This window comes from Lemur catta, chromosome 18, assembly GCF_020740605.2.
Source record: "Lemur catta isolate mLemCat1 chromosome 18, mLemCat1.pri, whole genome shotgun sequence".
Lineage (NCBI taxonomy): Eukaryota > Metazoa > Chordata > Mammalia > Primates > Lemuridae > Lemur > Lemur catta.
In genome coordinates this window covers 14,950,871-14,977,479 of record NC_059145.1, presented here as the reverse complement: position 1 = coordinate 14,977,479, position 26,609 = coordinate 14,950,871, and the positions used below count along the sequence as shown (strand labels likewise).

General features: G+C 37.7%; 1 protein-coding gene across 1 annotated transcript in view; it reads left to right on the top strand.

Moving 5' to 3' along the window:
• The window catches only part of CNTN4 (contactin 4), a 434,888-nt gene that overhangs the window by 199,641 nt on the left and 208,638 nt on the right, over positions 1-26,609 (top strand). Inside the window, exon 4 of the mRNA XM_045530432.1 lies at positions 17,701-17,796. Coding sequence (XP_045386388.1) covers positions 17,701-17,796 — 96 coding nt within the window. The remainder of the gene's footprint in view (positions 1-17,700; positions 17,797-26,609) is intronic.

Here is a 26,609-nt window from a genome sequence, read left to right as displayed (position 1 = left end):
AACCCATTCTACTAAGTGAAGTATCCCAAGAATGGAAAAATAAGCACCACATGTATTCACCAGCAAATTGGTTTCCCTGATCATCACCTAAGTGCACATTTGGGAATAACACCAATTGGGTATTGGGCAGATGTGGGGGGGGGGGGAGGGGATGGGTATATACCTACATAATGAGTGCAATGTGCTCTGTCTAGGGAATGGACATGCTTGAAGCTCTGACTCGGGGGGACCAGGGGGGGATGTGCAATATACATAACCTAAACTTTTGTAGCCCCATAGTAAGCTGAAATAAAAAAAAAAAGAGTTAACGTTCTAAAACCCAGGTACTATAATGTTGCTCAGTGCTTCACCTCCACTTCATATGCCAATTCCTAGGAAAGCTCTTGTTGCTTAAAGGAGTATTTCCCAAACTGGTAAACTCTGGTTCTACAGAATATTAATAAAGGAAGTTTCAAAGTGTTCAGTGCTCAGATAAGTTTAGGAAATGTTGAATTAAAAGCAAACAACTTCTTTTCCTGTAGAATTTTTTCTGCAGTGTGAACTGAATCTGTAAGAGGTCAATAGAGTTTTTAACCTTTTGCAACTTAACCATAAAACATTTTTAAAAGCACTCATATGTAGTAAGATTATTCTGTGGAAAACAAAGTAAAATTCTAAGGTGTCAGCAATGTCTGCACTATGACCTTTATTAGTTTCTACTTTCATGTCTTTTATTTTTGTGCATACACCCTGGTACCATTTGGTGACCACACTGCATATTTTTAACACCTCTTGATTTTTGTGCATGTTGTCCCTTACCCTGACAGTCTATTTGTCCCTTTTTTATTCTCTTGAAATCTTAATTTTTTCCAGGTCAAGACTGCATGTTATGTACTTTCTTATTATTTTTGTTTCCCTGCAAGAAAAATAATATCCTTTCTCATTTGTACTCCCATAGCATTTTGTTTACATACTCTCTAAATTTCTTATTGTCTGTTTGAATTTGGTAATTGTCCACATCTCCCTACAAGATAAGGAGCTCTTCAGGGGTAAGGGCTTTATTTTGATTTATCTCTGCATCTTTCATTTCTTACCACTTTGCCAGACACTGAATAGGCAATCATTCTGGCTGAAGAGAATTGAGTTGAATAACCACAAAACTGTAAGTCAAACCATGTCACTCCTCTCTCTGTTCAGGAGCCCGTAGTGGCTTCCACACTCATTCAGAACAGGAGCCAGAGATTTTGTAGAGGTCCACAAGGCCCTACCTACATGGTTGTCCACCCCTCTGTCCCAATACCTCCCTGCCTCTGTGTCTTAACTTCTCTCCCCCTCATTCATTCTAGTCCAGCCTAACTGGCCTCAGTGATGTGCCCTGAACATGTTCAGGGTCCTGTCTCTCACAGCCCTTTCTTCTACCTGGAATGATCTCTCTAAGCACTCATCTGGCTAAATTCCTCACCTCCTTCAAGTCTTCGCTTCCAATGTCACCTATTTTCTGAGACTTACCCTGAGTCCATTATTTAAAATTGCGTCCTTCCTTCCTACTCTTAGCTTTCACAATCCTTCTTATTCTACTCTGTTTTTTCCTCCCTACAGCTGCATTACCTTCTGACATCCTGTGTCATTTACATCTTGTCATTTACTTCTTCTTCACTATTTTCCTGCCTCATCTAGCTGGACAAGTTCCACAAGGGCAGGCAGGGGTTATTTGTCTGTTTCGTTCGTTGCTGCATCCCAAGACCCTAGAGCAGGGTCTGGACTATATTAGGCACTTCATAAACATATGTTAAGAGAATTGAATGAATGAATATAGTTTTATCCCATTTTCTAGTTCAGTGAATTGGATATGTCTGTTTGTCACAGTATGCACACATAAAACTTAGTAAGATCAGGGTAGTTTTTGTTAGTTTTTATTATTGAAAAATTGTTCTCTGCACTTCGACTCACTCAAGCTGTGAAGGCAGTAAAACATTGCATCAATTAAAATATTCCAATTAACACTAATCAGGAAGAGCAATATTAATAACACAGCTGAACCAAGTTGAATTGTCGTAGCCTCCCATATCACTCTGGGCACAGTATGTCAGTTTCACAAGATAATTTTTCTTTCCTATTATCAATTTTGGTAAAATAATGAAGATGTTCTTCAGGGGAGTAAAAACAGAGCATTATAAAATTTAGGTCCCTATTTTAAAATAGCACATTTCTGCTCTTCAATCCAATATAGTATTGCTTGCATCAACATCATGGTTAAGAATAAAATTTCACAGCGTGTTCACCCCATCAAAACATTGAGATAGCTTTGGGGACCCTAAGAAATATGAGATGGCATCCTTGTTCTCAGGGAGCTGGGAATCTCCACTGAGAGTAAGTGCTTTGGATTCTAGCACCAGATTTTTCATGTATTGAAGGTTTAACTCTGAGCAAATCTCTTAACTTTTCTGAATTTCAAACGTCTTCTACACATTAAAGTTCATATTTAATGCTGTCCATATCTACTTCACAGAGATGTTTTCATAATCAGATGAGTTTTCATGAGTAAAAATGTTGGAGTTTTTTTACTTGTTAAAAAAGCCCTATTGGTTGGGCATGGTGGATCACACCTGTAATGCTAGCATTTTGGGAGTCCCAGGCAGGAGGATCACGTAAGCCCAGGAATTTGAGGTTGCAGTGAGCTGTGATGATGCCACTGCACTCTATCCCTGGCAACAAAGTGAGACCCTGTCTCAAAAAAAAAAAAAAAAAAAAAAACCCAAAAAAACCCCACTATCATTCATGAGTCACTTGAAGAAAAAAAATTTAGAAAGGAGAAAAAAATTAAAAAATTAAGCACTATAAAAATATAAGGAAACATCACTGGTCTGGTTTCTGCTACTATGATTATTACTACTACTTCTAATTTTATTCTTGCCATTATTGTTGTTGTTAAATTATTACTATTACTATTATTATTATCTTCTTCATAATCATCATTTCACCTGAAGTATGGCCTAAGAGAATATATTTAACAATGATATTTATTGAGTGCCTACAAAGTACCCATCCATCCCGGGCTAGATGCCCTGAAATTTATAAATAACCCCAAGATCAATACTGTTGGAGCCTTTGTGGTCGTTCATGGACATGTGCAGAATAGCAAAATATTCGAGTCACCTGACACTTATTTTCCCCATTGAGGTTGAACAAGGTGACATTCTGCCTTCTTGTTTCAGCTCTCATTCTAATATAAGCTAGTATCCTTAGTGCTATTTAGTGGCATGTTTTTTTTGCATCAAATGCTTTTTGTTGGTGATTTCACTGTTTAAAATAGCAATAGCACTGAAGTTGAGGTCTAGTGTTCCTAAGCACAAGAAAGCTGTGCCTTACAGAGGAAATACCTGTGTTATATCAGCTTTGTTCTGGCATGAACTATAGTGCTGTTGGCCATGAGTTCAATGTTAATCAATCAACATTATGTATTAGATAAGGTGTCTTCAAACAGAAACACAAATAAAGCAAAGTTATGTATTGATTGGTTGATGAAAATGTTGTGACCAGAAACTCACAAAAACCTAACCCTGTATTTCCCCTAGGAGCAATGGTTTAGTAGTCACTAATTCAGTATTTGTGTCAACTTCATAGAGCATAACTACCTCCAGTAATGATAATTGACTGTAGAAACTCAATAGTATGGTGCTGTAGTTGAGAGCCTTCTCTTGACTTAAATAAGAACAACAAAACTTTAATACTTTTAGAAAGTATTAATTAAGTAATTAATCGTTTCTAAAATTAATAATTTTTTCTAAAAAAATTTTTAGAAAAAAAATTTGGGAGAATATCATTATGACTTTGGGATAAAGATGAGTTTTTTTAAATAAGAAACTAAGAGTATTAGTCATAAAGAAAAGATTGATACATTCATAGGACTTCCATTCATCAAAAAATACCAGAAAAAGAATGAAAAAGACAGTCATATACTAGGAGAAAATATTTGTAAAAAAAAGAATGGGTCCCAAATGTATAAAGAACTCCAATGAGTCAGTAAGAAAAAGACAAAAATCCTTTAGATGACTGGGTAAATGAAATTAACTGGCATTTTCAGAATGATGAAACGTGAATGGCCCATAAACATGTGAAAAAACAATGTTATTAGCAATCAAAGCTATGCAAATTAAAATTACCATTTCATACACCAGATTGACAAAAGTTACAATGCTAAATTTTGATGAGGAACAACAGGAATTCTCATTTAGTCTGACAGGATTGAAAATTGTCCCAACCGCTTTAGAAAACAGATCGTGTAAACATCTTGTGAACTTGCAAACCTAAACTTGTATTTTATAATCTTAGCTATACATACCGTAGACCAGAGAAACTTGAAAATGTGCCCAGGAAACATGCTTTCCGTACCAATTTAGTTTATAACAGCAAATAAGTGAGGAAAAATATAACTATCGGTGGACAGTGGAAAGGATGTATCAACTGTGGCAAATTCCTACAAAGAAGTATTAAACCACAGTGAAAATGAATGAACCACAGCTACACCCATCGAGGCTGAATGTCAAAGGAAAAATGTTAAGCAAAAATAGCAAGTCTTAGTACAATTCCATTTTTATAAAGTGCAAATTACTTTCAAGATTAAACAATAAGTTACATGTATAATGTATATTATGTATATCTTTACGAGCCATTCATATTTCATCATTCTGAAAATATCCGTTCATGTCATGTCATTGTGTGTGTGTGTGTGTGTGTGTGTGTGTGTATATAAAAATGCTGTCCAGAAAGTATTCAGCCATGTAACCATTCTCATTATATTGACAATGGCTAGATACTTTCCAGACAGCCCTAATTTTATAGTATATATATAATATTAATATGTACATATATATATACATATATAAACATAGGAAAAAACACAGAATTATAAAGAAAATAATCAGGACTGGGTAGGTGCAATCACGGAAGAATCCCCAGGGGCTTCAGTATTACTGACAGTGTTCCATTTGTGACACTGGGTGTTAGGGTCACAGTGTGCATTTTATTATACTTTAAACTCTACACAATCATTATCCATTTTCTTTTGTGTGCTTAATACGTCTCACAATAAAAAAATAAAAATAAAGGAAAAGCATCAGGTTACCTGGAGCCAGACAGCCTGGTTTAGAATGTTAGCATTGCCATTTATCAATACAACTAATGTGAATCTGAGCAAATTATTTTACTTTTCAGGCCTCAGTTTCCTCACATATAAAAGGGAATATAAAAGTACCCACTTCATGGTATTGTTAGGATTAAATTCCAAGTATTTTAAAAATATGAAAAACACTTAGAATAGGGCCTGACACAAGTAAGCACTCAGTAAATTGTAGATCTAAATATTGTTTTTATTGCAACCAAGAGGTGGCTGAATTAGCTACCAAACTTCCAACTAAGCAGCAGGGTATGAGCATTGCTCTTATCACTTGAATACCAGAATGCCTCGTCAGAGATCCATAATATAGTCACTAGCTCTCCCAAGTACGTACACGTATTTTAGGGACTTTTGTTTACAGAGTCTTGCTACGTTGCTCAGGCTGGTCTGGAAATCCTCAGCTGTAGCGATCCTCCTGCCTCAGCCTCCAGATAGCTGGGATTCTAGGCATGTGCCACCATACTTAGCTATTCTAGGAACATTTAAAAATGTCCTTAGCACTTGCTGTGCTGTGTAGCATCCTGATAACTGTGGTTCCATCTACATACAATCTTTAAAGAAGTCTGTGGCAATTTGAGTGCCCAGTGAGGTTGTAGCTACAAAGTTTCTTGCTGCAGAAGAACAAGGGGAGTTGTGCTGGAACTCAGTTGCTGAAAACTGCAGCAGGGAAGTCGCAAGGCAGAGAAACTCAATGTAATCAGAATGGAAAATGACCTCAGGAGCAACGCTGTGAAGATGGGAGGATGACAGGCAAGTGCTTCTAAGTGCAAGATGTGGCTGTAGCTGGATGTGAGCTTGTCTCATATTTTTGAAAACCAGAGCACTAGTAGTCTCAATATTGATAAAGTCCGGGTTTGAGTAAGTCTCATGAACTCTCTTGATGCCAAAGCTCTCATAAGAATCCAATCGCTCTTGCAGTGAGGTGAGGCTGTGTCTGGCATTGTGTGTGCGCTGACCTCTGTAGGAACAAGGGGCCAAACAGCAGGGCTGAGGTGGGCGTGGAGAGAAGCCAGATATGGATGTCAAAGGAGGAGAAATTGGCCAGCTTTTTACCCCACAGACTAAAACCAAAACTCAGGTCTCTTGATCCTCATTGTCCCTGGGTCCATCATCTGTGCAAATGGAATATTGATTAGATGATGCACCCCCCAACAAAAACTGCAGTACTGTCTTTCCACTCCCATAGCACATCCTCTCTAATACTCTATGGCACTGAATACATTCTTTATGCTTTGCAATAGAGTTTTTATGTGCCTATCATATCTGGATTGTAAATGCCCTGAGGTCAGGGACCATGATAGATTCATCTTCATATTCCCCAGAGCATCTACCACTCATGGCATCATAAATAATATTAGAGAAGGAGGGGCAGGGCATGGTGGCTCATGCCTATAATCCCAGCAATTTGGGAGGCTGAAGCCGGAGGGTCACTTGAGGCCAGGAGTGCAAGACCAGCCTGGGGAATAGCAAGACTCCATCTCTACATAAAACAGAAAAATTAGCTGGGCATGGTGGCAGCTATGCAGGAGGTTGAGGCAGGAGGATTGCTTCAGCCCAGGAGTTCAAGGTTGCAGTGAGCTATGATGAGGCTACTGCACTCCATCCTGGGCAACGGAGGGAGACCGTCCGTGAATAAATAAATAGATAGGTAGGTAGAAGGAGGGCAAAAGAGGGAGGTCAGAATGAAGAAAGGATAGTAAGATCATCCCAATTCTGAAATTCTCTGGATTCCTAGGATTTCTGAGGCAGAAAACAGTAACTTATCCAATGTGAACACAAATTATTACAATACCAGTTTGGTAATTGCCTTCTTTTTGGAAATCAGTGAATATGTTGTCTGTCTCCTCAGTTGTTTCTCCCACTTCTTCAGTGGTTTAGAAGTTTGTGTTTTGCCGGGGAACTGTTTTAAACTTTTAAATGTAAGGTGAAAATGCTTATTTATTAGTTTCCTCAGGTGTTACATGAACTGAGATGACTTCCACATCAGTTATAAATAAGAAAGTACAAAACTAAATCAAGACTGCTGTGTCACTTGGCACTACCTTGTGCCCTTCTTAGCAGCCTCGGTGGGGGATGAGAACGGAGTTGGCAAGGGGGAGAGTGATTTATCCTCCCACACTTAGAAGTAGGATGGACAGTAAAAAGATTCTACTTTTATATATTACGTCCTGTTTTAAGGTTTTCATACCAACATCCCCTATCCTGTTTCGCTAGTACATATCACCATCAAAGACACGATGTGTAATTTATTTATTTTGCTTGTTGTCTATTTTACCCACATGAAGCTCTTCGAGAAGAAAGATTTTCATTTTGTTTTCTTTTGCTTGTCAATAATGCATTCCCAGTGCCACAACAGTGGCTGGCATTCTAGTGGGTGCTGAAAGTAGGCACAATGCAGGTACTGAGTGAGTCTTTATTACTTCTCATCTACCGTAAAGTGCATTCAAGAGCAAGGGGAATTTCTAAAAATTGGCAGGTTTAACACACTGCAGCCTTATCTCTGATTCCTCTTTGTGAAAATGAGCACAGGGAAACAGCACCCATAGCAAAATCTAAATAGATGATGAATAAACACATTGCTTGCATGTATATTTGATGATGGTTTTATTTTCAAAACTGTAATTAAATGAGATAAAAATATATGGTTGAAGTTGCCGAAGCAACTTAAATTCAACATAAATAACAGCTGCTCCTCATCTGGGAATTTCATTTATATACAGACTTTTTTTTTTTGTATGCCCTTAAAAATTTTTAACCAGTGTACAGCTAATTCAGCATCCAGTATCCCAAGAAATGTTTTAGACTGAAAGAAGAGGAAGGAAAAGGGAGGAAAAACAGCGCTCGTTGAGAAAGTGATTAAATAAACCTGTTAAATTCCTACAGCTTTGAATTCCCCCTAAATAGCTGTATGGCAAAGCATGTCCAGTTTCTTAGGAGCACTGAATCTAAGCATGACTGGCATATTTTTTATGAGTCACCAATCCCTATTTTATTAGTTCGAAAACCCAAAACTGAGTACATTCATAGTGAGGCATCTTCTCTTTGTTTTTAAAGCAAAACTTTCCTGCAGAGCCTGAGTGTCAAGGAAGTGCTGATAACATCTGCCTCTCCTTTTTAAAGTAAGGATCAGTGCCATTTTCTCCCAAGCTTCTTGGGAAGAAGTTCCTACTTTTTGGGATAGAATTAAGGGAAAATATAAGTACATGAGCATCTATCTAGTTTCATTTATGAGCAGGAAGTGAGAACCTGCCCCTCTTCCCTGAGAGATCGTATCCACTGCCATTAAGTGCGAGGCAAATTTGGTAGCAAGTTCATTGCCCAGGTTTATACCCCCAAGAGGTTAACAAAATAAAAGAAATGGAATGGAAAAGTTTGAGAAGAGAATTCTTTCACTTTGAAACCAGATTTTTCATGACCCGTTTGTGTGGCTGGTAAATTTCTAGTCTCTCAGGTTTGATCATGATCTTTGGCCTCTTCTGTCTCCATTTAGTAACACATTCCCCAGGTTTCCCATAGATTGCTGACTTTATGATGGATACGTGACTTTTAGGCATTTTCTACAGAGAATATTCATTCTGGTGGTGTTACTGGATTGTATCTGAGTTGCCTTTTAAGGTTGCCCATTTATTAAGAAGACTGGTACCATAATCGCAACTTGCTGATTTTAACTTTCAGTGGGGAGAAGAAAAGGCTATGAAGTAAAAATTCAAAATGAAGAATCATGTTTCTTTCTGTCAAAACTATAGTGATCATATGCCTATCAGTTATAGAATTCTCACACTAGATGAAGAACAGATAATTGCATGATGCATCACTGACTAGCTGGTAACAGCCAGATCACAAATAATAGGCTTGTAAAATTTGCACGGTGTTGGTTCGTGTTTTATCATCTCAGGCATTCCCTGGGGCAGGGGCAAGTGGGTGGGTGGGAAGGTATTTCTTTTGGAAAGTGTCAGGGAATAAGACTGGTGATGTAGACGGGGGTTGGATCCCAAAGGGCCTTTGTAGAGCATGGTATAGACTCCATATTTTATTCTGAAATTTACTCGGCCAAATGCTTTTCTGAAACCTTTATTTCTCTCTGTGTTGTGTAAGTATGAAACCAAAGATAGAGAATGCAGCTGCCTAACCATTAACACTCCTGAGTCAGGATGATACGCGGTAAGAGATGAGCTCCCGTAGAGAAAAATGCTGGTAATAAGAGCTTGTATGTTAGGGAGCCTGTCTCCAAAGGAGAACAACATTATTAACGATGCCATATCTCACTAATTGCAGTGACCTCGTAAGTTAGATAGGTGCACATTTTTTGTGGAACACACCGGGAAACTCAAACATTTTAAATTGAGTTGTTCTTTGGCTTCTTAAATAGCACAAAGGTCTAGATAAAACAGAATATTTCAAAGAAATGAGGAAACAGAAAGAATTAAAATGAGAAAAATAGCAATCAAGAAAGTCATACGCATACAGAGAAAAGGGGAGCAAAGCAACCTATATTTTCTTGTAAAGTCAAGAAAACAATAGTTGAGAGGTAAGGAAGTATGAGAGTCTCAAATAGTCAATCACACAATCAACAAGTATGGTTTGACTCCTGTCCCTTAATTCATTATGGAATAGATGCCATATGTGTTAATATGTGGACTTCTGGGTCAGGAAGAACTGGATTCTAATCTCAGCTCTTCCTTGTACTGTGTTTATGACCTTGGGTGTTGATTTTTCTTTCTGTTAAATGGTAATGGAACCTACTTCATTGAGTTGTGATGAGGATTAAATCAATAAATACATAGAAATTGAGAGACTGTGTTCTTTAGGTAAGCTAGTTGGAACTGGCCTTAACATTCTGTCAAACAGGTACTATTTATAAAAGTGATTAAATTGCCAATGTAGCCCACAGAAGCCTTCTTAACATACAATATTGAGTACACTATTTTTAATTCTTGCCTAGGTTGTTTTTTTTTTTTTTTTTTTTTTTTGTCCTGGAAACAAAGAGTGATGTAATAATACGGTGCAAGAGGAAAAAGAGGAGAGTAACCTCCTCTTTTACTAAACACAGGTTTGCTGACCCTAGGCAAATTTGTCTTTGGCAATCTCCCCATACCTTTCCTTGTCCTATTTTTCTGTCATTGTTCCTTCTGGAACTTTCTTAGCCCTACTTTCCCTTTCCCACTACTTCATAGATGAAATTTTCTTCTGTTCCTTTTTTTGGTTATTCAAAACTCACATCTGAAGACTCCACACTGCTCTTACTGACTTGTTAAGTGGAAGCAATATGATTGAATTCATTTGCTTTTCCCTGTACATAATTAATATCAAGATATTAGTTGGAGATATTTATGGTATTTCTATAATTTCAAAGTGATATTTAAATTGCAGCATTTCATTTGCTATGACCAAACAGAGTGACAAAAATGTTCAGACAGAGAACAGTGTGAGAGCTGGAGACAGTACCTGGGAGAGTACCCAGTACCCAGGCTCCCAATGAGCCTTTCCTTTTGCTTTGAAATCAGTGTACTGAGCATTTTCATGGTGTTGTTCATGACAGCAACGTTAAAGGGCTGTGAAAGAACAAGGTCAGAAGCCGTTTCTATGAGCGAGTCATTTGTAAATTGAGTGTACATTAACTTAGGAATATTAATGAGGCCTTTTGTTATCTATACAAGGATCTCCAGGAAGGAGGCTCACTTTTCAATGTCAAGCCGACACCTAGCATAAGATTTTGGTCCCCTACTTTAGACTGCCCGCAAATTGGAGTAATGAATGTTTGGTTTTTATAATAGCCATAGGTTGGCTTTGTTTTGTTTTGTTATACTTAGTTGTTGAAGAGAGAAAATGGCTGACACCAATACTTAGCATCAAAAGGGAACTAAAAAAATGTTTGCTGAATATTGGATAAACAAATGGAAGAATAAATAACATAAGGAACCTCAAGATACTGACATGCATATCTATCAATATTTTATAATTTATATATGTATATGGATATATCTGAATTTCCATTTGAATACACCTTATTTCCATTTGGTATAAATATGAACTTCTAAGAGTTTACGCTTGGTGAGTAAATTTATGCGATCAGTAAATAATATAATGTTTAATCTTTTATTTCTGTTTGAAAATCACATATTTTTACATCCTTTAAAAAAGGTATAAACAAGTATCAATTTTACTGTTTTATGACAATGATATTTTTTATCCTTACCTTAAAAAGTAACACAGGCTCTCTAAGACCATAAAATCACGAGAAGGAGTTCTTACGGAGAATTATCTGAATCCAGAATTATCTGAATCTGTATCTTAATTATTAAGTCTTACAAAGAATACAGTCCATGCACTGCAAAGGACAAGATACCTGATTCACTTTCAGCACCAGTCTTGACTTGAAAGCATAATGAAGACTAGCAAAAGAAGATGAAGTTTAAGTCTTATCAGCATTTTTGGTTTTTTTGCCACAATAGGACTGACTTGGCCACTCTAATAGTACTTTACTAGTGGAAGTTTGGACTCAACTGGCTTTCTCCCAGTGAGTCTACTTTCTGTAGACTTTTCTTGGATGTTCAAAAATGGTAACGATAGTGCTAACGTTATAGACTACTGACTTCGGACCGTGCAGTATGTTAAATGCTTTACATGCATGATCTTAATCTTCAGAAAGCCCTGTGAGATAGGAATTACTGCCCTGACATTAGAGAAGAAGAAACTGATGTTCAAGGAGATTAAGTAACTCACCCACATCACATAGCTAGAGAGTCAGAGTACTGAGTTTGTACTCAGGTCCTTCTGATTCCCAAGCCAGTGTGTTAAACTATTATGTGATTCTTCCTCTTGCTACTTACTCCCTCACAAGGAGATCCAGTCAACCGTGCCAATCTCACTAATGGTTTCTTCCTCCTTCCTGAGTGGAAAGAATGTCAAAAATATGGCTTTGCAACTCATAAAGTTTTGTAAATTTAGATTTATTTTCAGCATGAGTCTCTATGATCCTAGAAACCATACAAATGTGCATCAACGTAGACACACACAAACTCAGAGAGCAAATGGCAGAGAGTCAAGACATAATTTTAAATATGCTTCATGATCATGGGTTTTTAGAGTTACTCTCCAAAAATATATCTTTCTTTTTATAAATGGTGCAATCATTATGGAAATCATATTCATAACAAATGTATCACCTGACCATTTTTCCAAGTTGATATTGATTTCCTTATTGATTGCTTCTTTCAAAATTGGAAGAAGCAATAACAAAGGGGACTGGTGCTGAGAATTTCTTGTTCTGAGGCCACCCTGTGAGAACTAATAGAATCCAGGTCTACGCAAGTCAAGAAAAATGTGAATTGGTATTTTTTTATTTGCGTTAAATAGTATATGCATTACATCCACGGTTTACAGTATTGTTTTTCCTTTTTTCTTTTCTTCTCTCCGTGAATTCTAAACAAACCATGATGTGTGTTATTATCTCATTCACTTTGCCTGGCCATTTTACTATTTATTTATTTATTATTTTTTGAGGTAGGGTTTCACTCTGTCACCCAGGCTAGAGTGCAATGGTATCATCACAGCTCACTACAACTTCAAACTCCTACACTCAAGCGATCCTCCTGCCTCAGCCTCCCGAGTGGCTGGGACTACAAGTGTGCACCACCATGCCCGGCTACTTTTTCTATTTTTTGTAGAAATGTGATCTCCCACTTGCTCAGGCTGATCTCAAACTCCTGGCCTCAAGCGATCCTGCTGTCTTGGCCTCCCAAAGTACTAGGATTACAGGCATGAACCACCATGCCCGGCTCTTTCCTGGCCATCTTAAAACTAAACTTTTTATATCCTCCTCCGAGTGGTCCCACCCTGTTAATAGCTTCAGCTCTTCCTGTCCGTACTTGTGATGACTAGTCCCTTAATGGTGGTGTAAATAAATTACTGTTTCTTATTTACTGTTATTACTTATCAAAAAAAGTCTTGGATCCTGTTGATTTGATTTTCTCTAGACATATTTAGGTATTTATGGTAAGGTACTTCTTCAGCAGCTCTAAACATTTAGAAAACTTTTCAGGCAAGAAATATGTGGATGTTTTCCCCCTTATTTTCTGATTTATTCTGTGGGCTGAATTCTAAATGTTTTCCTATATTAAAGCTTTTTATTATTGATAGCATATTGCAACTTTAAGACCTTTGTACAGTTTCATATCTCCAGAAATTTAACAGCTAAATCACTTCTTCTCTGCTCTCTAACAGACAACACATTCCAAATACTGTAACATATTTTCTAATCGCATTTAAAACTAAAATGCAGATATTATATTCCATGGGAGAATAAAGGACAGTTGTTTTCATGGAAAAATACCATATGAAAACACATCTTCCACAAATTTGTGCATTGCTTGGCACATGACTGTTGGAAAAAGTTATGTAAAATTCTGATGAATGAAATCAACACAAAAATCTAGAGCTGTTTATTTTGTACAGTGTACACACCACAGGTTAATACACCACACACAAAACTGGAAAAACAAGTTGTTTTAAGAAACTACAGTACATAGATATTAATTCCTTGTTGTACATATACGTCATTTATTCAGCCGTATCTTTAGTAACCAACTGCATGAACTAAAGGGAATACAAGCCAAGTGGAATTATTTATGTATCTTTCCAACAAGGCTGAAATCTTACCTTTTAATAGAGTTGTTTCTGATTATTTTATTTTTGATCAACTTCATCCTTTGCACCTAATGTTTAAAATCCCCACATTGAGTGCTCATCCACAAAGCAAAGCAAAGGAATAGATGATCTGGAACCAATGTACCAATGCATCACATTGTGCATTGAAATGTGGATTTTCTTACATATTCATTGAGTGTAAAACTCATTTAGATGAACTTTCTGTTGTTGTCTCTAAGATGTCAAGTAACTGGTTTGAATGCTCTCTTTTACTGGCTTAACTAAATCAGTGGGGAAGCCATACATTCTGGTGCTTCAGAGCAGGAACTTTGGACAGAGATAAAACATGAGTTTATATCCTTGTTCTGACCACTTTCTATTAATAGGTGCGTGAAGAAGGTGCTGAACCTTGCTGAGCTTCAGCTATATCTCCTGTACATTGGGAATTTACACTGTAATGGAATTAAATGAGATCATGTAAGAAAAGTACTTGGCACATGGTATGACCTCAATACATTTTGCAAGTAGGTCCTACTGTTGCTATTAGTGTGGTGGTCACGGTGAGAGAGCATTATACATGATGTATTCTAATTGTCTCATAATGCCTGCTGCTACTGATCATTACCCAGTACCAAGGCTTAGGAGAGAAAATGACTCTAAATAGAATAATATATGTGTGAATGTTGCTGGCAAAGACTTAGCCATGAGTGTACAATCTTCAAAAAATACCCATTCACACACATAGTTCTTTGAGTTGAAAATTGTCATGTTGCTAGCAGTTAGGATCTGGATAGTTAATCCAAAAAGGCTGATTTTGGACATGTAATCTTCCCCTAAATATGTGTGTAAATATCATGTCCTTTGATTAGCATCTATAGCTCACTCTAACCTGTGTTTGCTATTTGGAACCCTTCCTCAAATGGAGTGGTTGGGGAGTGATTTGCCACTGGATCACAGCATTCCCTAGTGCTGCAGTCCCCAAACCCCTGTCCGTGGCCGCTGGCTGCACAGCAGGAGGCGATTGGTGGGCAAGTGAAATCTCAAAATCTCACTCGCCTCACCGCTCCACCCTCCCCGCCCCCACCTTCTGTAGAAAAACTGTCTTCCCTGAAACCAGTTTCTGCTGTCAAAAACAAACACCACGTGTACTCACCATTAAATTGGAATTAATCAAAGAACACTTATGTGCACATGTGGAAATAAACCTCATCGGTAATCAAGTAGGTGGGAGGGGGGAAGACGGGATGAATAAATTCACACCTAACTGGTACAATACACACTATCTGGGTGACGGGCACACTCCTAAGTTTGACTCAAACTGTACAAAAGCAATTTCAATTTACATAACCAAAACATTTGTACCCCTGTAATACTCTGATATAAAATAAAATAAAATTTAAAAAGGTTGGGGACCGCTGCCCTACTGGACAGAACAAACACATGTTGAACACCAACCCTGAAGCATGCAAGGCCATGTGCTTGCCCTGATGGCTTTTCGAAGATTATCTCATTTTATCTTTGCACAGGATTATTTTAAAACAAAGCATATTTCTTTTCATATTATTTATGAGAAAATTAAGACTTGTCCAAGGTCAACACAGCTAATCAGTGGCAGAGATGGTTTTCAAACTCAGGTCTACCTAATACAGTATTTCCATTTATTGTGTAGGTGGGGTTCACCATGTGGAATCTATATCAATTAACTACTAAGAAGTATTTTTAAATATTTTCTCAGATACCAGATTAATGTGATATACTTTGAATGCACAAATCTTATAGAATTGAATGAATTCATAAACTAAAAAGGAAGAAACAGGAATCTAGTTTTTCAAGCTCAGAAAGGACAGTTAAAACTCATTGTATATATTTTCTTTCTCAATTCTTAATACTTTTTCTCTAGTCAGAAACTATGATTGATTGTCTTTGCCTAGATGAGACCTGATCTCTATTATTTCTCAGCTCTTAATTTTTCATGAAACTCTGGAAATTGAATGGGATTATCTATACAAAAACGTAGATGACTTGCTCTAAGAACTTGTATGCAGAGTAACAATTCAGACTGACTTAGTGTCACTTTTAGGCATAATAGTTTGAAATATTAATTTCATAATAAAGTTTTTAAAAATCTATAGTTTAATTTCTTTTGAAGAAATCTCAGACCATGTCCTTAAAGAAAAAAAATATCATGGTCTACCTTCACCTGATGCCCATTTAATAAAAAGAAGTTTATTACATCAGAAGTGTAATTCAAATTATAGCACTGATTGTTTTGTGTTGAGTATGTGTGTGTCCTTCATGTGCCCTTTTCAGACCTCGATTCTAGCAGTCTTTAGGTTGCTATGATTAGGTGTTATGTGTCAGACCTGCCTGCTAAACTCTTGAGTCCCCACAGGGCAGACACTGTGTTCTCACAATGCCTTCATCCTGAGCTGCCAATCAAATGGTACTTAATGGAATTTTTATAAGTACATATGTGATGAAGGCAGTAATGTATAAACTTGAAAGTTTCCTAATTCCAAAAGAATCTGGTCAATAAGACATGCATGTGTATAATTTTTTTATTACCCTGAGCTCTCCCTGAAACTAAGCCTGAGTGTGGAAACATTCCTATTTGTAACTGCAGCCTTCCTGATTGCTGTTGGGGTCACATGAGATAATCATCCTCAAATACTTAGCAAAATGGTCAGCATGGAGGAAGTCATCAGGAAACGTTACTGTACTCAGTGTGCACAGCCAGATGGCTTGCAACCCTGCACGGCATACTTGAGTTGGAATAGCCCTCAAATCCAATAAGAGGTTATTAAATCAAATATTGTAGACAACAAAAAATAAAATGGCACTTGACACTCGCCTTAGCGAGAGGATTTACATTTGGGAGGGTAGGAGGAAAAACATTTCTTGCACAATAATATGTCTTACTTTATTAGACATATTTCTTATATTAACTCATTTTTATTTGCAACTGTTTATTTACTGACTCAAACTGTGATCTTTGGGTTTATAAATGTCTTATCTCTCTGACCAGACTTGACCTCCTTAAGGGAATAAAACTCTCTTCCTAAAGAAACCATGAACAGTACCTTCTAAATATTTAAAAATACACAAGAATGTTAAAAAAAATTATGTGCCCATATATATGTCTACTAATACATTGTATGCAGTGATGTGCGTGTGTGCAGAGAGAGAAAGAGAGGGTCATATGCTAGGTATATATTGCAGAGACAAGTACAATTACAGATAATAGAATTTTTTCACTATATAATTTGAAAGCTTTCTTCCCCCACCCCCCAACAATTAGCAAATGGATTTCATATTAGTTAAACTGCAAGTTTTCTTTGTACAGTTGCCTTTCTCATTGACTATGTCATTGGTGTGGAAAACTGCTTTCTCATGGGGGAAGTGAACAGAATTATCAGGAAGCATGAGTTTGCTTCCCGATAATGATATTTAATTACAGAGAGGTCTTAGGTTGCTTAACATCTTTAAACCTCAGTTTCTCCACCTAGACCTGCCGTGTCCAGTAGAATTTTCTGGAATGATGGAAATGTTCTAGATCTGTGCTGTCCAATGTGGTAACCACTGACTGGGTGTGGCTGTTGAGCACTTGGAATGTGACTAGTGTGTCTGAGGAACTGAATTATAAGTTGTATTTAATTTTAATTGTTTAAAATCTAAATAGGAACATGTGGCAAGTGGCTATTTTAGTGGACAACATAGCTATAGAATCAAGGAGCATGGGACAATATCATGTGAAAGGAAGCTAAACTGAATGTCGCTGGTACAGGTGCTACCAAGGCTCTTTTCAACGAAGAACTATTCTCTTTTGAAATAGTGATACTCTCCCATGGTATTTTAGGACTTTAAAGTTTAAATGCTTTTTCCTTTATTTCTCCCAACAGATCTTGAAAACTTTAAAACAAGAACGAGAAGCACCGTGTCTGTCCGTCGAGGTCAGGGAATGGTACTACTGTGCGGTCCGCCACCTCATTCTGGAGGTATCTATAAATGCACCGGCATGCACTCTTCACTGACTGCTTTTTTTCTTGCTCAGTGTTCTCCTTGACACCAGCTGAATGGACAGTGTCATTTATAGAGATTCCCAAAATCCTTCTATGTATAAGAACCATTGTGAATGCCTCCCATGATTAGATAGGAAAATATCAGATTGTGCTGTCTCCCTGCCTGGCACAAGGGGAAAGACACCTGAATCAATCAAAATCAGAATCCTGTTGCTTGGTAAAGCATTGTAGCTGAAGCTACCAGTACTTACAACTTGGGTGGGTTGAAAAAGATTGTCCTGCTTCATCTCATCTCATTGTTGGTCTGGGAATGGCCTGTGAATTGTTTCTACTCACAGTACTTTTGATACCAACTATATGGGTATTTTTCCACACCAACAACCAATTTTGCAACCCTCTGGGCACCAACTGGCTGTCTAATGATTCAATTCCATTCTGACACCACCTACCTCAGGGTTAGTGTCAGACCTCACAGGGTAGAGGCTCGGTCCCATAAAACTGCCCCCATTCAGATGCCAATCACAAGTCCTTGAACTCCTGTACTTCTGACCAACTGGCTATAACCCGGGAGGTCCCACAACCCCCTCCTTGGGTTCCATAATTTGTTAGAATGGCTCCCAGAACTCAGGAGAAACAGTTTACTTACTATACTGGCTTATTATAAAGAATACATATGATCAGCCAGATAAAGACTTACATAGGGAGAGGTCTGGAAAGGTTCTGAGCACAGGAGTTTCTATCCCTGGGGACCCTCCCAGCACATGGATAAGCTCATCAACCTAGGAGCTCTCCAAACCCTGTCATTTAGGGTTTTTATGGAGATTCCATTATGTAGGCATGATTGATTGAATCTTTGGCACTGTCACCAATGTACTCAATTTCCAGCTCCTCTCCCCTCCCCAGAGGTCAAGGATTGGGGATACAGTGGAAGAAGTGGCAGCTGAAATTTCCAACCCTCTAATCACACAGTTGGTTCCTTCCGCACGTAGTTCCCATCCTGAGCTATCTAGGGTTCCACCAAGAGTCCACTCATTAGAATAAACTCAAGTATGTTTGAAAGGGGCCTATTATGAATAACAAAAAATGTTCCTCTCACCCCTATCACTCAGGAAATTGCAAGGGTTTTAAGGTTCTATGCCAGAAACGGGATGAACACCAAATATATGTTTCTTATTAATCACAATATCATAGGATCAGACCAAGAACAAAAGTCTCTTGACCATAGAACCCAAGATCACTTTGTAGACACTCACAACAACTAGATCAGTTAGGAATGCATTTGACTGCAAATAACTGAAAAACCAGCAAACACTGGCTTAAATAGATGAGAGTTTGTTTTTCTCACATGTTAAGCTTTTCAAAGGTATGCAGTCTAGAGCTAGCACAGCTTTTTGAAGGTGTATTCCAGGACTCAAGCCCTTTCTCCCTTCCTTCTCTGAAGTCCTTAGCATGTGGTATGGCTGAGGCATGAAGTCTGTGTTCCAAAAAGAAAGAAATGGGAAGAAACAAGAACAAAAGGCAAAAGTTTTTCTCCTTTTGAATTTACCTTTATTATGGAAAGTTTGCTTTGCCTGAGGACTTTGCCTACATTTCATCGATCACCCCCAGTGGGAAAGGAGACTGAAAAATCAAGTATTTTATACAGATACATCGCATGCTGGAAAATGTCGTAATTCTGTTAATAAGGGAGAATATGGAGAGATGCTGTGTAGGCAACTTGAAGTGTCTGCTAAAAGGACCAATGATGACTAAAGGGCAAATATAACTGCACGTAAAGGGTTCAGTGGTGTGGAGGTTTAATAAGCAGTAATATTTATTAGGATCCCACTAAGGTCTGCAATGACAAGACCGACAAACTCTCCACTTGGAAATTCAGGCTGAAGTTTAGTTTAATATCTGCTATTCTTGTTATTGCCTTAATTTTCTATTTGGCTTTATATATGGTTAAAAGAGCAAACTTTTTGAACTTAGAATTTGCAAAGCCCTTTTTTATTTTTGTCCTATATTAAAAAGTTATAACTTTTCCTTTCTCATCTAATGCTCCAGCCAACTTTTCCAGCAGAAAATCACAATTAGCAGAATAGCTAAAAGGCTTGCACTCCAAGTACACTGCAAACAAAGTCAGGGTGCAAGAGGTGGGTGCCCTTCCACTCTGGATCAAGGACATGGAATTGTTAGGGATTCTGGATTTTGAAGACTGGTAGAAAATCTAGGTTTGATTTCAGGGGTTTGTGTATGGAAAATGGGATTATTCTTTAGGACTTCCATTTTCCCTTCAAGTTAGTATCAGAAGCACTAAATTTGGTGTCCAAGATATGAGTTCTGGTCCCAGTTCTGTTTCAAATCATTATTTGATATTGGGTAAACATCTTCAAATTCTTTACACCTCACTATACTTATCTATAAAGTGAAGGGATTAAAAGAAATCTCTCAGATCCCTTTTAGTCCTATCATTACATAATTACAACTAAATAAAGGCTAAACATCTTATTTATCAAGAATGAAACCATTTAGCTGTGGACATACATTTAGATTCAGGTGAAGTTCACTCAGTCTAACACTTCTTTCAATGTGAAATCTGATCAAAATAAAAATGGAAGATGTTGCTAATAGCTTCTGCAGGCCATGTTCACAGCATTAAGCTTTCATAACATGGCATCAACTCTAAAAATTAATCTTGTAGATACATTAAGAAAAAGTACCCCTACTCTCCCATCTAATGATATCTTTAGGAAAGGCAAAACACATGAAGTGATGCTGTGCTGCTACACAATGAAGCACCTGACTACTTTCCCCTTCCCACAGAGAGATATATTAAAAATTTCCGTCGACATCTACCAAAATGTGCTTGTCTCTGCTGGCAGCAGTCAGCAGCTCTGAAATCCAGTTCCTTGAGCTGTGCTGTCATTCCTGACAAACTTGATGGTGAAAGACAAGGAAATAAATATTCGTATTATGGGCTTTATTAGAAACTGTGTGCACAGTAACACTGTGAGCAAGACAGGCATGGCAAGGAAATGGTCGAGAAAACAACAAAGAAGATCTTCAAGGTTGTAAGAGAGCATCTCAGACATCCATCAATTTTGGGCGTTAAAGACAATGGTTATCTGATGAAATCTCCCCAATTACTCAAAAGCCTCCAGTGCAAACTATACACAGTGATTCTCTCGCCGCTTTTCCAGGCTGAGTATCACCTTAAAGCTGGCAGAATCACCGTGAGCTACTGGACATACTGAGCATTTTAGACCCAGCATATGGCATCCCAGTTTCAATTGTAACAGATCATGCAGAGGAAAGGAAATGAGTCAGCCTTTTATGATATCAGTGGGGTACTGAGTAATGGCATGAAATCCATTGTAAGGGATCCTGCATGTCCTATTTCAAAAGCTGTGCAGTGTCAGACCTTTTTAGGGCAACAGAGAAGTGAGCAGCGATTAATCTGTTTTGAAAAGCATTTCCGTCAGCAGGTATTTCCAGCACTCTACCAATCACTGTGTGGAGCATCTTTGTCATTTCTTGGTCTATATATATGAATTCAGATGTGATGGTGTTGCATAGATTTTACCATTAAATGTTGACAAAAGCACCAAAAAATAGAAATGACTCTGATGGACTCTGGTTGTCCTTGGTACTCCTTCATGTTAGAAAAAGAGTATTGAGGTCCAGGATATTCGTTTTGCTTTCTGCCAACTCCAGTGTCATTGGGCACCAGGAGTTCATGACCTTTAACCAAGCTCTCATGAAATAAGCATAGAACTGAGAAACTTTGAGATTCTTTCTTCTAATATTACTAAAATTGCTGGATTATGAAATCCTCAAGAACCATTCTTCAAAGGAGATTTTTGTTCATACCTTCCGTTTATACGTCTCCAGGATTCTTTCTACTTAAAGGTGGTCCGTGGACCAGCAGCATCAGCCTCACCTGGATATTTGATTAAAAGGCAGAATGTCAGACCCTACCTAGGCCTACTGAGTCAGAATGTGCATTTTAATAAGAGCTCCAAGTGATCCTCTGCATGTGAAAGTTCTAGAAGCCCTGAGCTCTATCTTTTGTTCCCACACACCCTACCCCTGGCCAGCGGTGGACAGGCAGCTTGAGAATCACCAGGGCAACTTGTTAAAGCCATAAGTGCACAGACTTTTGTCAAGGACATTCTCATTCCATAAGTCTGGGGTGGGAGTCCCCAAAACTGCTTTTATGAAAAAAAAAAAAAAAAAAAAAAAAAACTCTAATTGACTCTGAGGCAGCACCAGATTTAAGAGCCACTCACTTTGATTACCTTCTACTAAACCGGCCTAGGTCCAGCCCTGCAGAAATGGGGTGCTTTGATTTCTACATCACCCAAGCAGAAGGTTTGAGCATGCCTTATGTCAAACTTATATTTAAAAGAATTTAAAATAAAATCTAATCATCTCAGGCTTTACCTTTAACTTCATATGTTTTTGTGGTTATACAAGGGGCGATGAACAACTAAGAAAAGAACAGTTTTTCTTTGTATTCATATTCAGAAGTAGCATTTTACATTTGGCCAGCTTTTCCTACATTATTATTAGTGAAAGTGTGGTTTCCAAGAGTATTAAAAAAAAGAAAGAAACCTGATCCTGAGATTATTTTCATTGTTACAGATTTTAGAGAAACTAGCTAGAATTTTCATCATTAGACGCTTTTACACAGAACACATTGCCACTAAAGTTGAATCCCATTCACAGGGCATCATCAGACCCAGGGACCTTATAACAAAACATCTGCAGAGTTCGTTATGGTGTTGATAATGCTTTAGTTTACATTGTATTATCTTTTGATCCTCACAATAATCCCATAAGAAGTAAGGACATGTGTTTCATAGATAAGGAAATCAAAGCAAAGAGATTATGTGAGGACGCACGCTAATCAGTGGCAGGAACAAGAGTCGCTGTTGCCTAGAATGTGCCCTTTTATTGCAGGTAGCAGAGAATGGTGGAAATGTGTAGTACTCTCTATGCCAGGGGTTCTCTGGGCTCTACCCCAGGTCAATTAAATCTGAATTTCATGAGAGCTGAGGTCCTCTGGCATCATGTATACTTTTTAAAACATCTCAGGTGATTTTAATATGCAGCCAGGGTGGAAAAATTGTGTCCTTGCATTACAAAATCAAGTAGGTCTTATCCCAGCAAAACTTCTATTTGCAAACCTCTCCAGGGTTCCATAAATCTAACTTAATCTGGATGTACCAATACAGATTATAATCAGAGCCTTAAAAGAAGCACTCATGCCTTCTCACAGTGTAGTTATTTCAACTATACCATATTGTATTTACTTAGGACAGAGGTAGAAGAGTGAAAGTAGAACACCTGTGGCCTAGTCCTAGCTCTCCTCTTAACTTACTATGTAGTCTTGGGCCAATTATGTAACTCCTGTGAGCCCTATTTCCTCATATGACTTCTGTTTCTATCTTCCCACACCTGCTCAGCTTTCAGCATCAAGATGTCATCGTCAGGGTCAGGTTCACCCAGTTTCTTACTTAGTCCAAACCATGGTGACAGATCATTGAGCCAGGACTAATCTTACTGCACAGAAATTTAGCATCCTCTATGCCCAGAATACTCTTCAAGACATCCACATTCTAGCCAAGCTGCCAACTCTCCCTAACTCCCCACTCAATTCCTTTTTCCCCCTCTTCTTCCCCAAACTGGCTCCCATGTTTACCAGTTCTTTGCAATCTTAGGTTTCCAGGTGCCTCTTATTTGCTCCAAATATCAACCCATTTCACTGTAGTCTGAACACTTAGCTCTTGTCCTCATTCCTTACCCAAAGGTAAACCAGATCCCATTTTAAGCTCACTCCAAACCTCCAACCATAATGTAGTATCCTTTGGATTCTAACTATTGCTGATGTCTATCACTGAGCCCCACCCACCATATCAGACCCTGTTGGATATTGACATCAGCCTGGCTGGGTCCTAGGTTTATTACCCTGTACTTTGACCAACTGGCCACCTTCCTCAAGAAGTGATCCCTGTGCTTCCAACTTATATTCTCTCTACTTTCTCTCATTGACATTTTAGGCTCCCTCTCCTTCCCCATATCTTGGTTCCCAGCATAACGTTCAAATCTTCACACAGAGTTAAGCCAGCCAAATGGAATTCATCTTTGTCCTGTAAACCTTTCAAATGTGTTCTGAGGATAAAAAGACATAACAAATATGGCAACAATTTGCACAATTAAAACTTCCAAACATTCGTAACTTCATTAGTTAGGCTTGGTTTGATTATTTTCATTTGCTTACCTTGAAACCAAGGTTAAATCAGAAAACTGCTAGTCTTTGGAGATATATAATTCTTGATTTACATTCATGTAACAACTTTTAACTAGGCAAATGTTTTTCAGATATTTCTCCCAAGAGATTCATATGGAATTTCCATCTATCATTAACATAAATTGGTTATGCTCTGGCATTGTGGCTTTATTAAAATGCTCATTTAGCCAATCTTCTAACATTTGAATATTGCTCTTCAAGACTCAAAATGACAACTCTACCAATAGTCTTCTCAGAGGCCAAACCCTGTGTAATTCTTTACATTTGCATTTTCTGTTTAGTGTGTACAATATGTGCCTGGGCTCTGTTTTCTTAGAAGAAACAGGCATAAAGTAGACCTAGGAGGAGCCAAGACTTTTAAAATATTGCTGAAATAATGCTGAAGATTAAAAAAAAATAGATTAAAGACTGTTGTCTTAAAACACATATTTTATATGACAGTTTTAAAAATAAGCAAAATGTGAGAATTTTAAGTGGTTTTGAGATTAACAGTCAATTATCATGAAAAGTTATAAGAACACCACTCTACATGTTGATATCCTTTTTTGGTCATAGTGAAAACATGGTTGAACATGCCTATGGGAACAAAGAACGGCCCAGCATTCCAATTCAGTCCTCTCATTCTCTGTGTGTGTGGGTGCTCAAATATAGTCCCAGTTCTAAAAACATTTAAATAACAAACGATACATAATGGTCCTAGGATCTTGAGTCTTTGTTGCTTAGCCACCTCTGAGCTTCCTGATCTCTGATGCCCATTTCATGTCACCTGACAAATGACTTCCCTGAGAGATGTCTTACCACCTGCAAATAACTTAAAAACCACAGGTGTCCAATAGGTTAAAACTGACCTCATTGGAAATCAATGATTCAGAAACGGTTCTGTCATAAAGCAAAATGTGGGTTCTTGCCATCTGGACTTGGTACCCTAGAAAATGATGTTTGAAATATTGGTTGGGAGTGGCATTTAAATACTGTTACTGTACCATTCTTCAAGAGTGTTGGGGGTCAGTCAAACTTGGGTTAAACCCCCTTTTACAATATAATTTCTATAGAACATGCATTCTGATTTTCATTTTTACAGAGGAAATTTATATATTCCCTTAAACAGATATCTGTCTCAATTCATTGAGGAAAGTCTAACATTTAGTTGGTAATAGGTTAATCGACATCTTAGACTAGTAGGTATTTTTTTAAAAAATCAGTTCTTAAATATTCTCAAGGCAATCTTGTTTGGTGCTTCTTAACTCTTTCTATGTTCTTTTGAAAGATGTGAACCTGGACTCTTTTATCTGAAAAGTAATCACCTAATTCCTCCTTTTGTTTCTATTTCCCACTTTGCCAATCAGAGGAGGTTATAGCACATTAGTGATTTAATCAGCATAGAATAATGTAAAACACTTTGCAAGGTGATGCTTTTCTGTATTCATTAAGCCTCCTCTTTCACCCACTGAGCAGAAAAAAGAGCCACATTGATCAGGGACTACTTGTTACAAACCATCTGATCCAAATGGCATGGTGGAGTGTTTCATGTTTAGGAGGAGAGGCCACTGGGAGTGTTTGTCCTTACCACACCAAATGCGGGCTCCATTCCTCTCAGCCATGAGATCATTTAGCTCAAAGAAAGAATCCGCAAAGGAAGGAAAAGGGAGGAATTGAGGCCTGGCATGTCTACAGGAGTGACTTGCTTCTCCACTACCAGATATGAATGACAAGAAAAAGTGAGGTGACTATTTCTGATGTCAATTATCGCAAAAATTGGTGAGGTGTACTCTTTGACGCTACTGACATACATTTTGCCTTTGAATTTTCCTGTCAACTCTCTTAAAAACAACTTGAATGTTTTAGGACTATACTTTTGAATGCCTAGATGTCAACAACTATACACTTATGAGTAGGAAAAAGTAAGTTTATATAAGTAACAAACATTCCCTGGTCATAGAATAATTCTAGACCTTATGTAGCTGAGCCCTCAATTTCTTAAATCAGCTTGTATAGAGAATTGCTGGTGTGGTTTCTAAGAAGAGTTCCCCAAGAGTGATAGCTATACACCTTGCACTTTAATTCTCCTTTTAGTTCTGGTAAGAGAGATGTTTAAGCTGTTTTTGCAGCTATAGCAAGTCCCAGGCCATAGCGCTTAGAAATAGACTCAGCTACTTAATAAATAGCAGTTAATTAAATATCTTGTTCAGTAGTCTAAGGAGAATCATTTAGTTTTAAAAAATAGGAGAAATTTCAAGAAGTTCTTTTTCTGTCTCTTCTTTTCCTCCTTTGCTTTTGTGTAAATGTTTCCATGTACTTTATTGGGCAGAAACCAGGGATTTTAGTTCATTAATGATGTCTCCAATTACCCAGCTTCTCTCCTGACAGTTACTCCACTCCGTACTTACTTTAATGATATGCAGTACATAAGTGTAGTTGTGGCTATATAGATGTAAATTCAAGCTGGGAAAGTCTTTATTTTATTTCTAAACATAAAAAACAATCAAAGTCATTA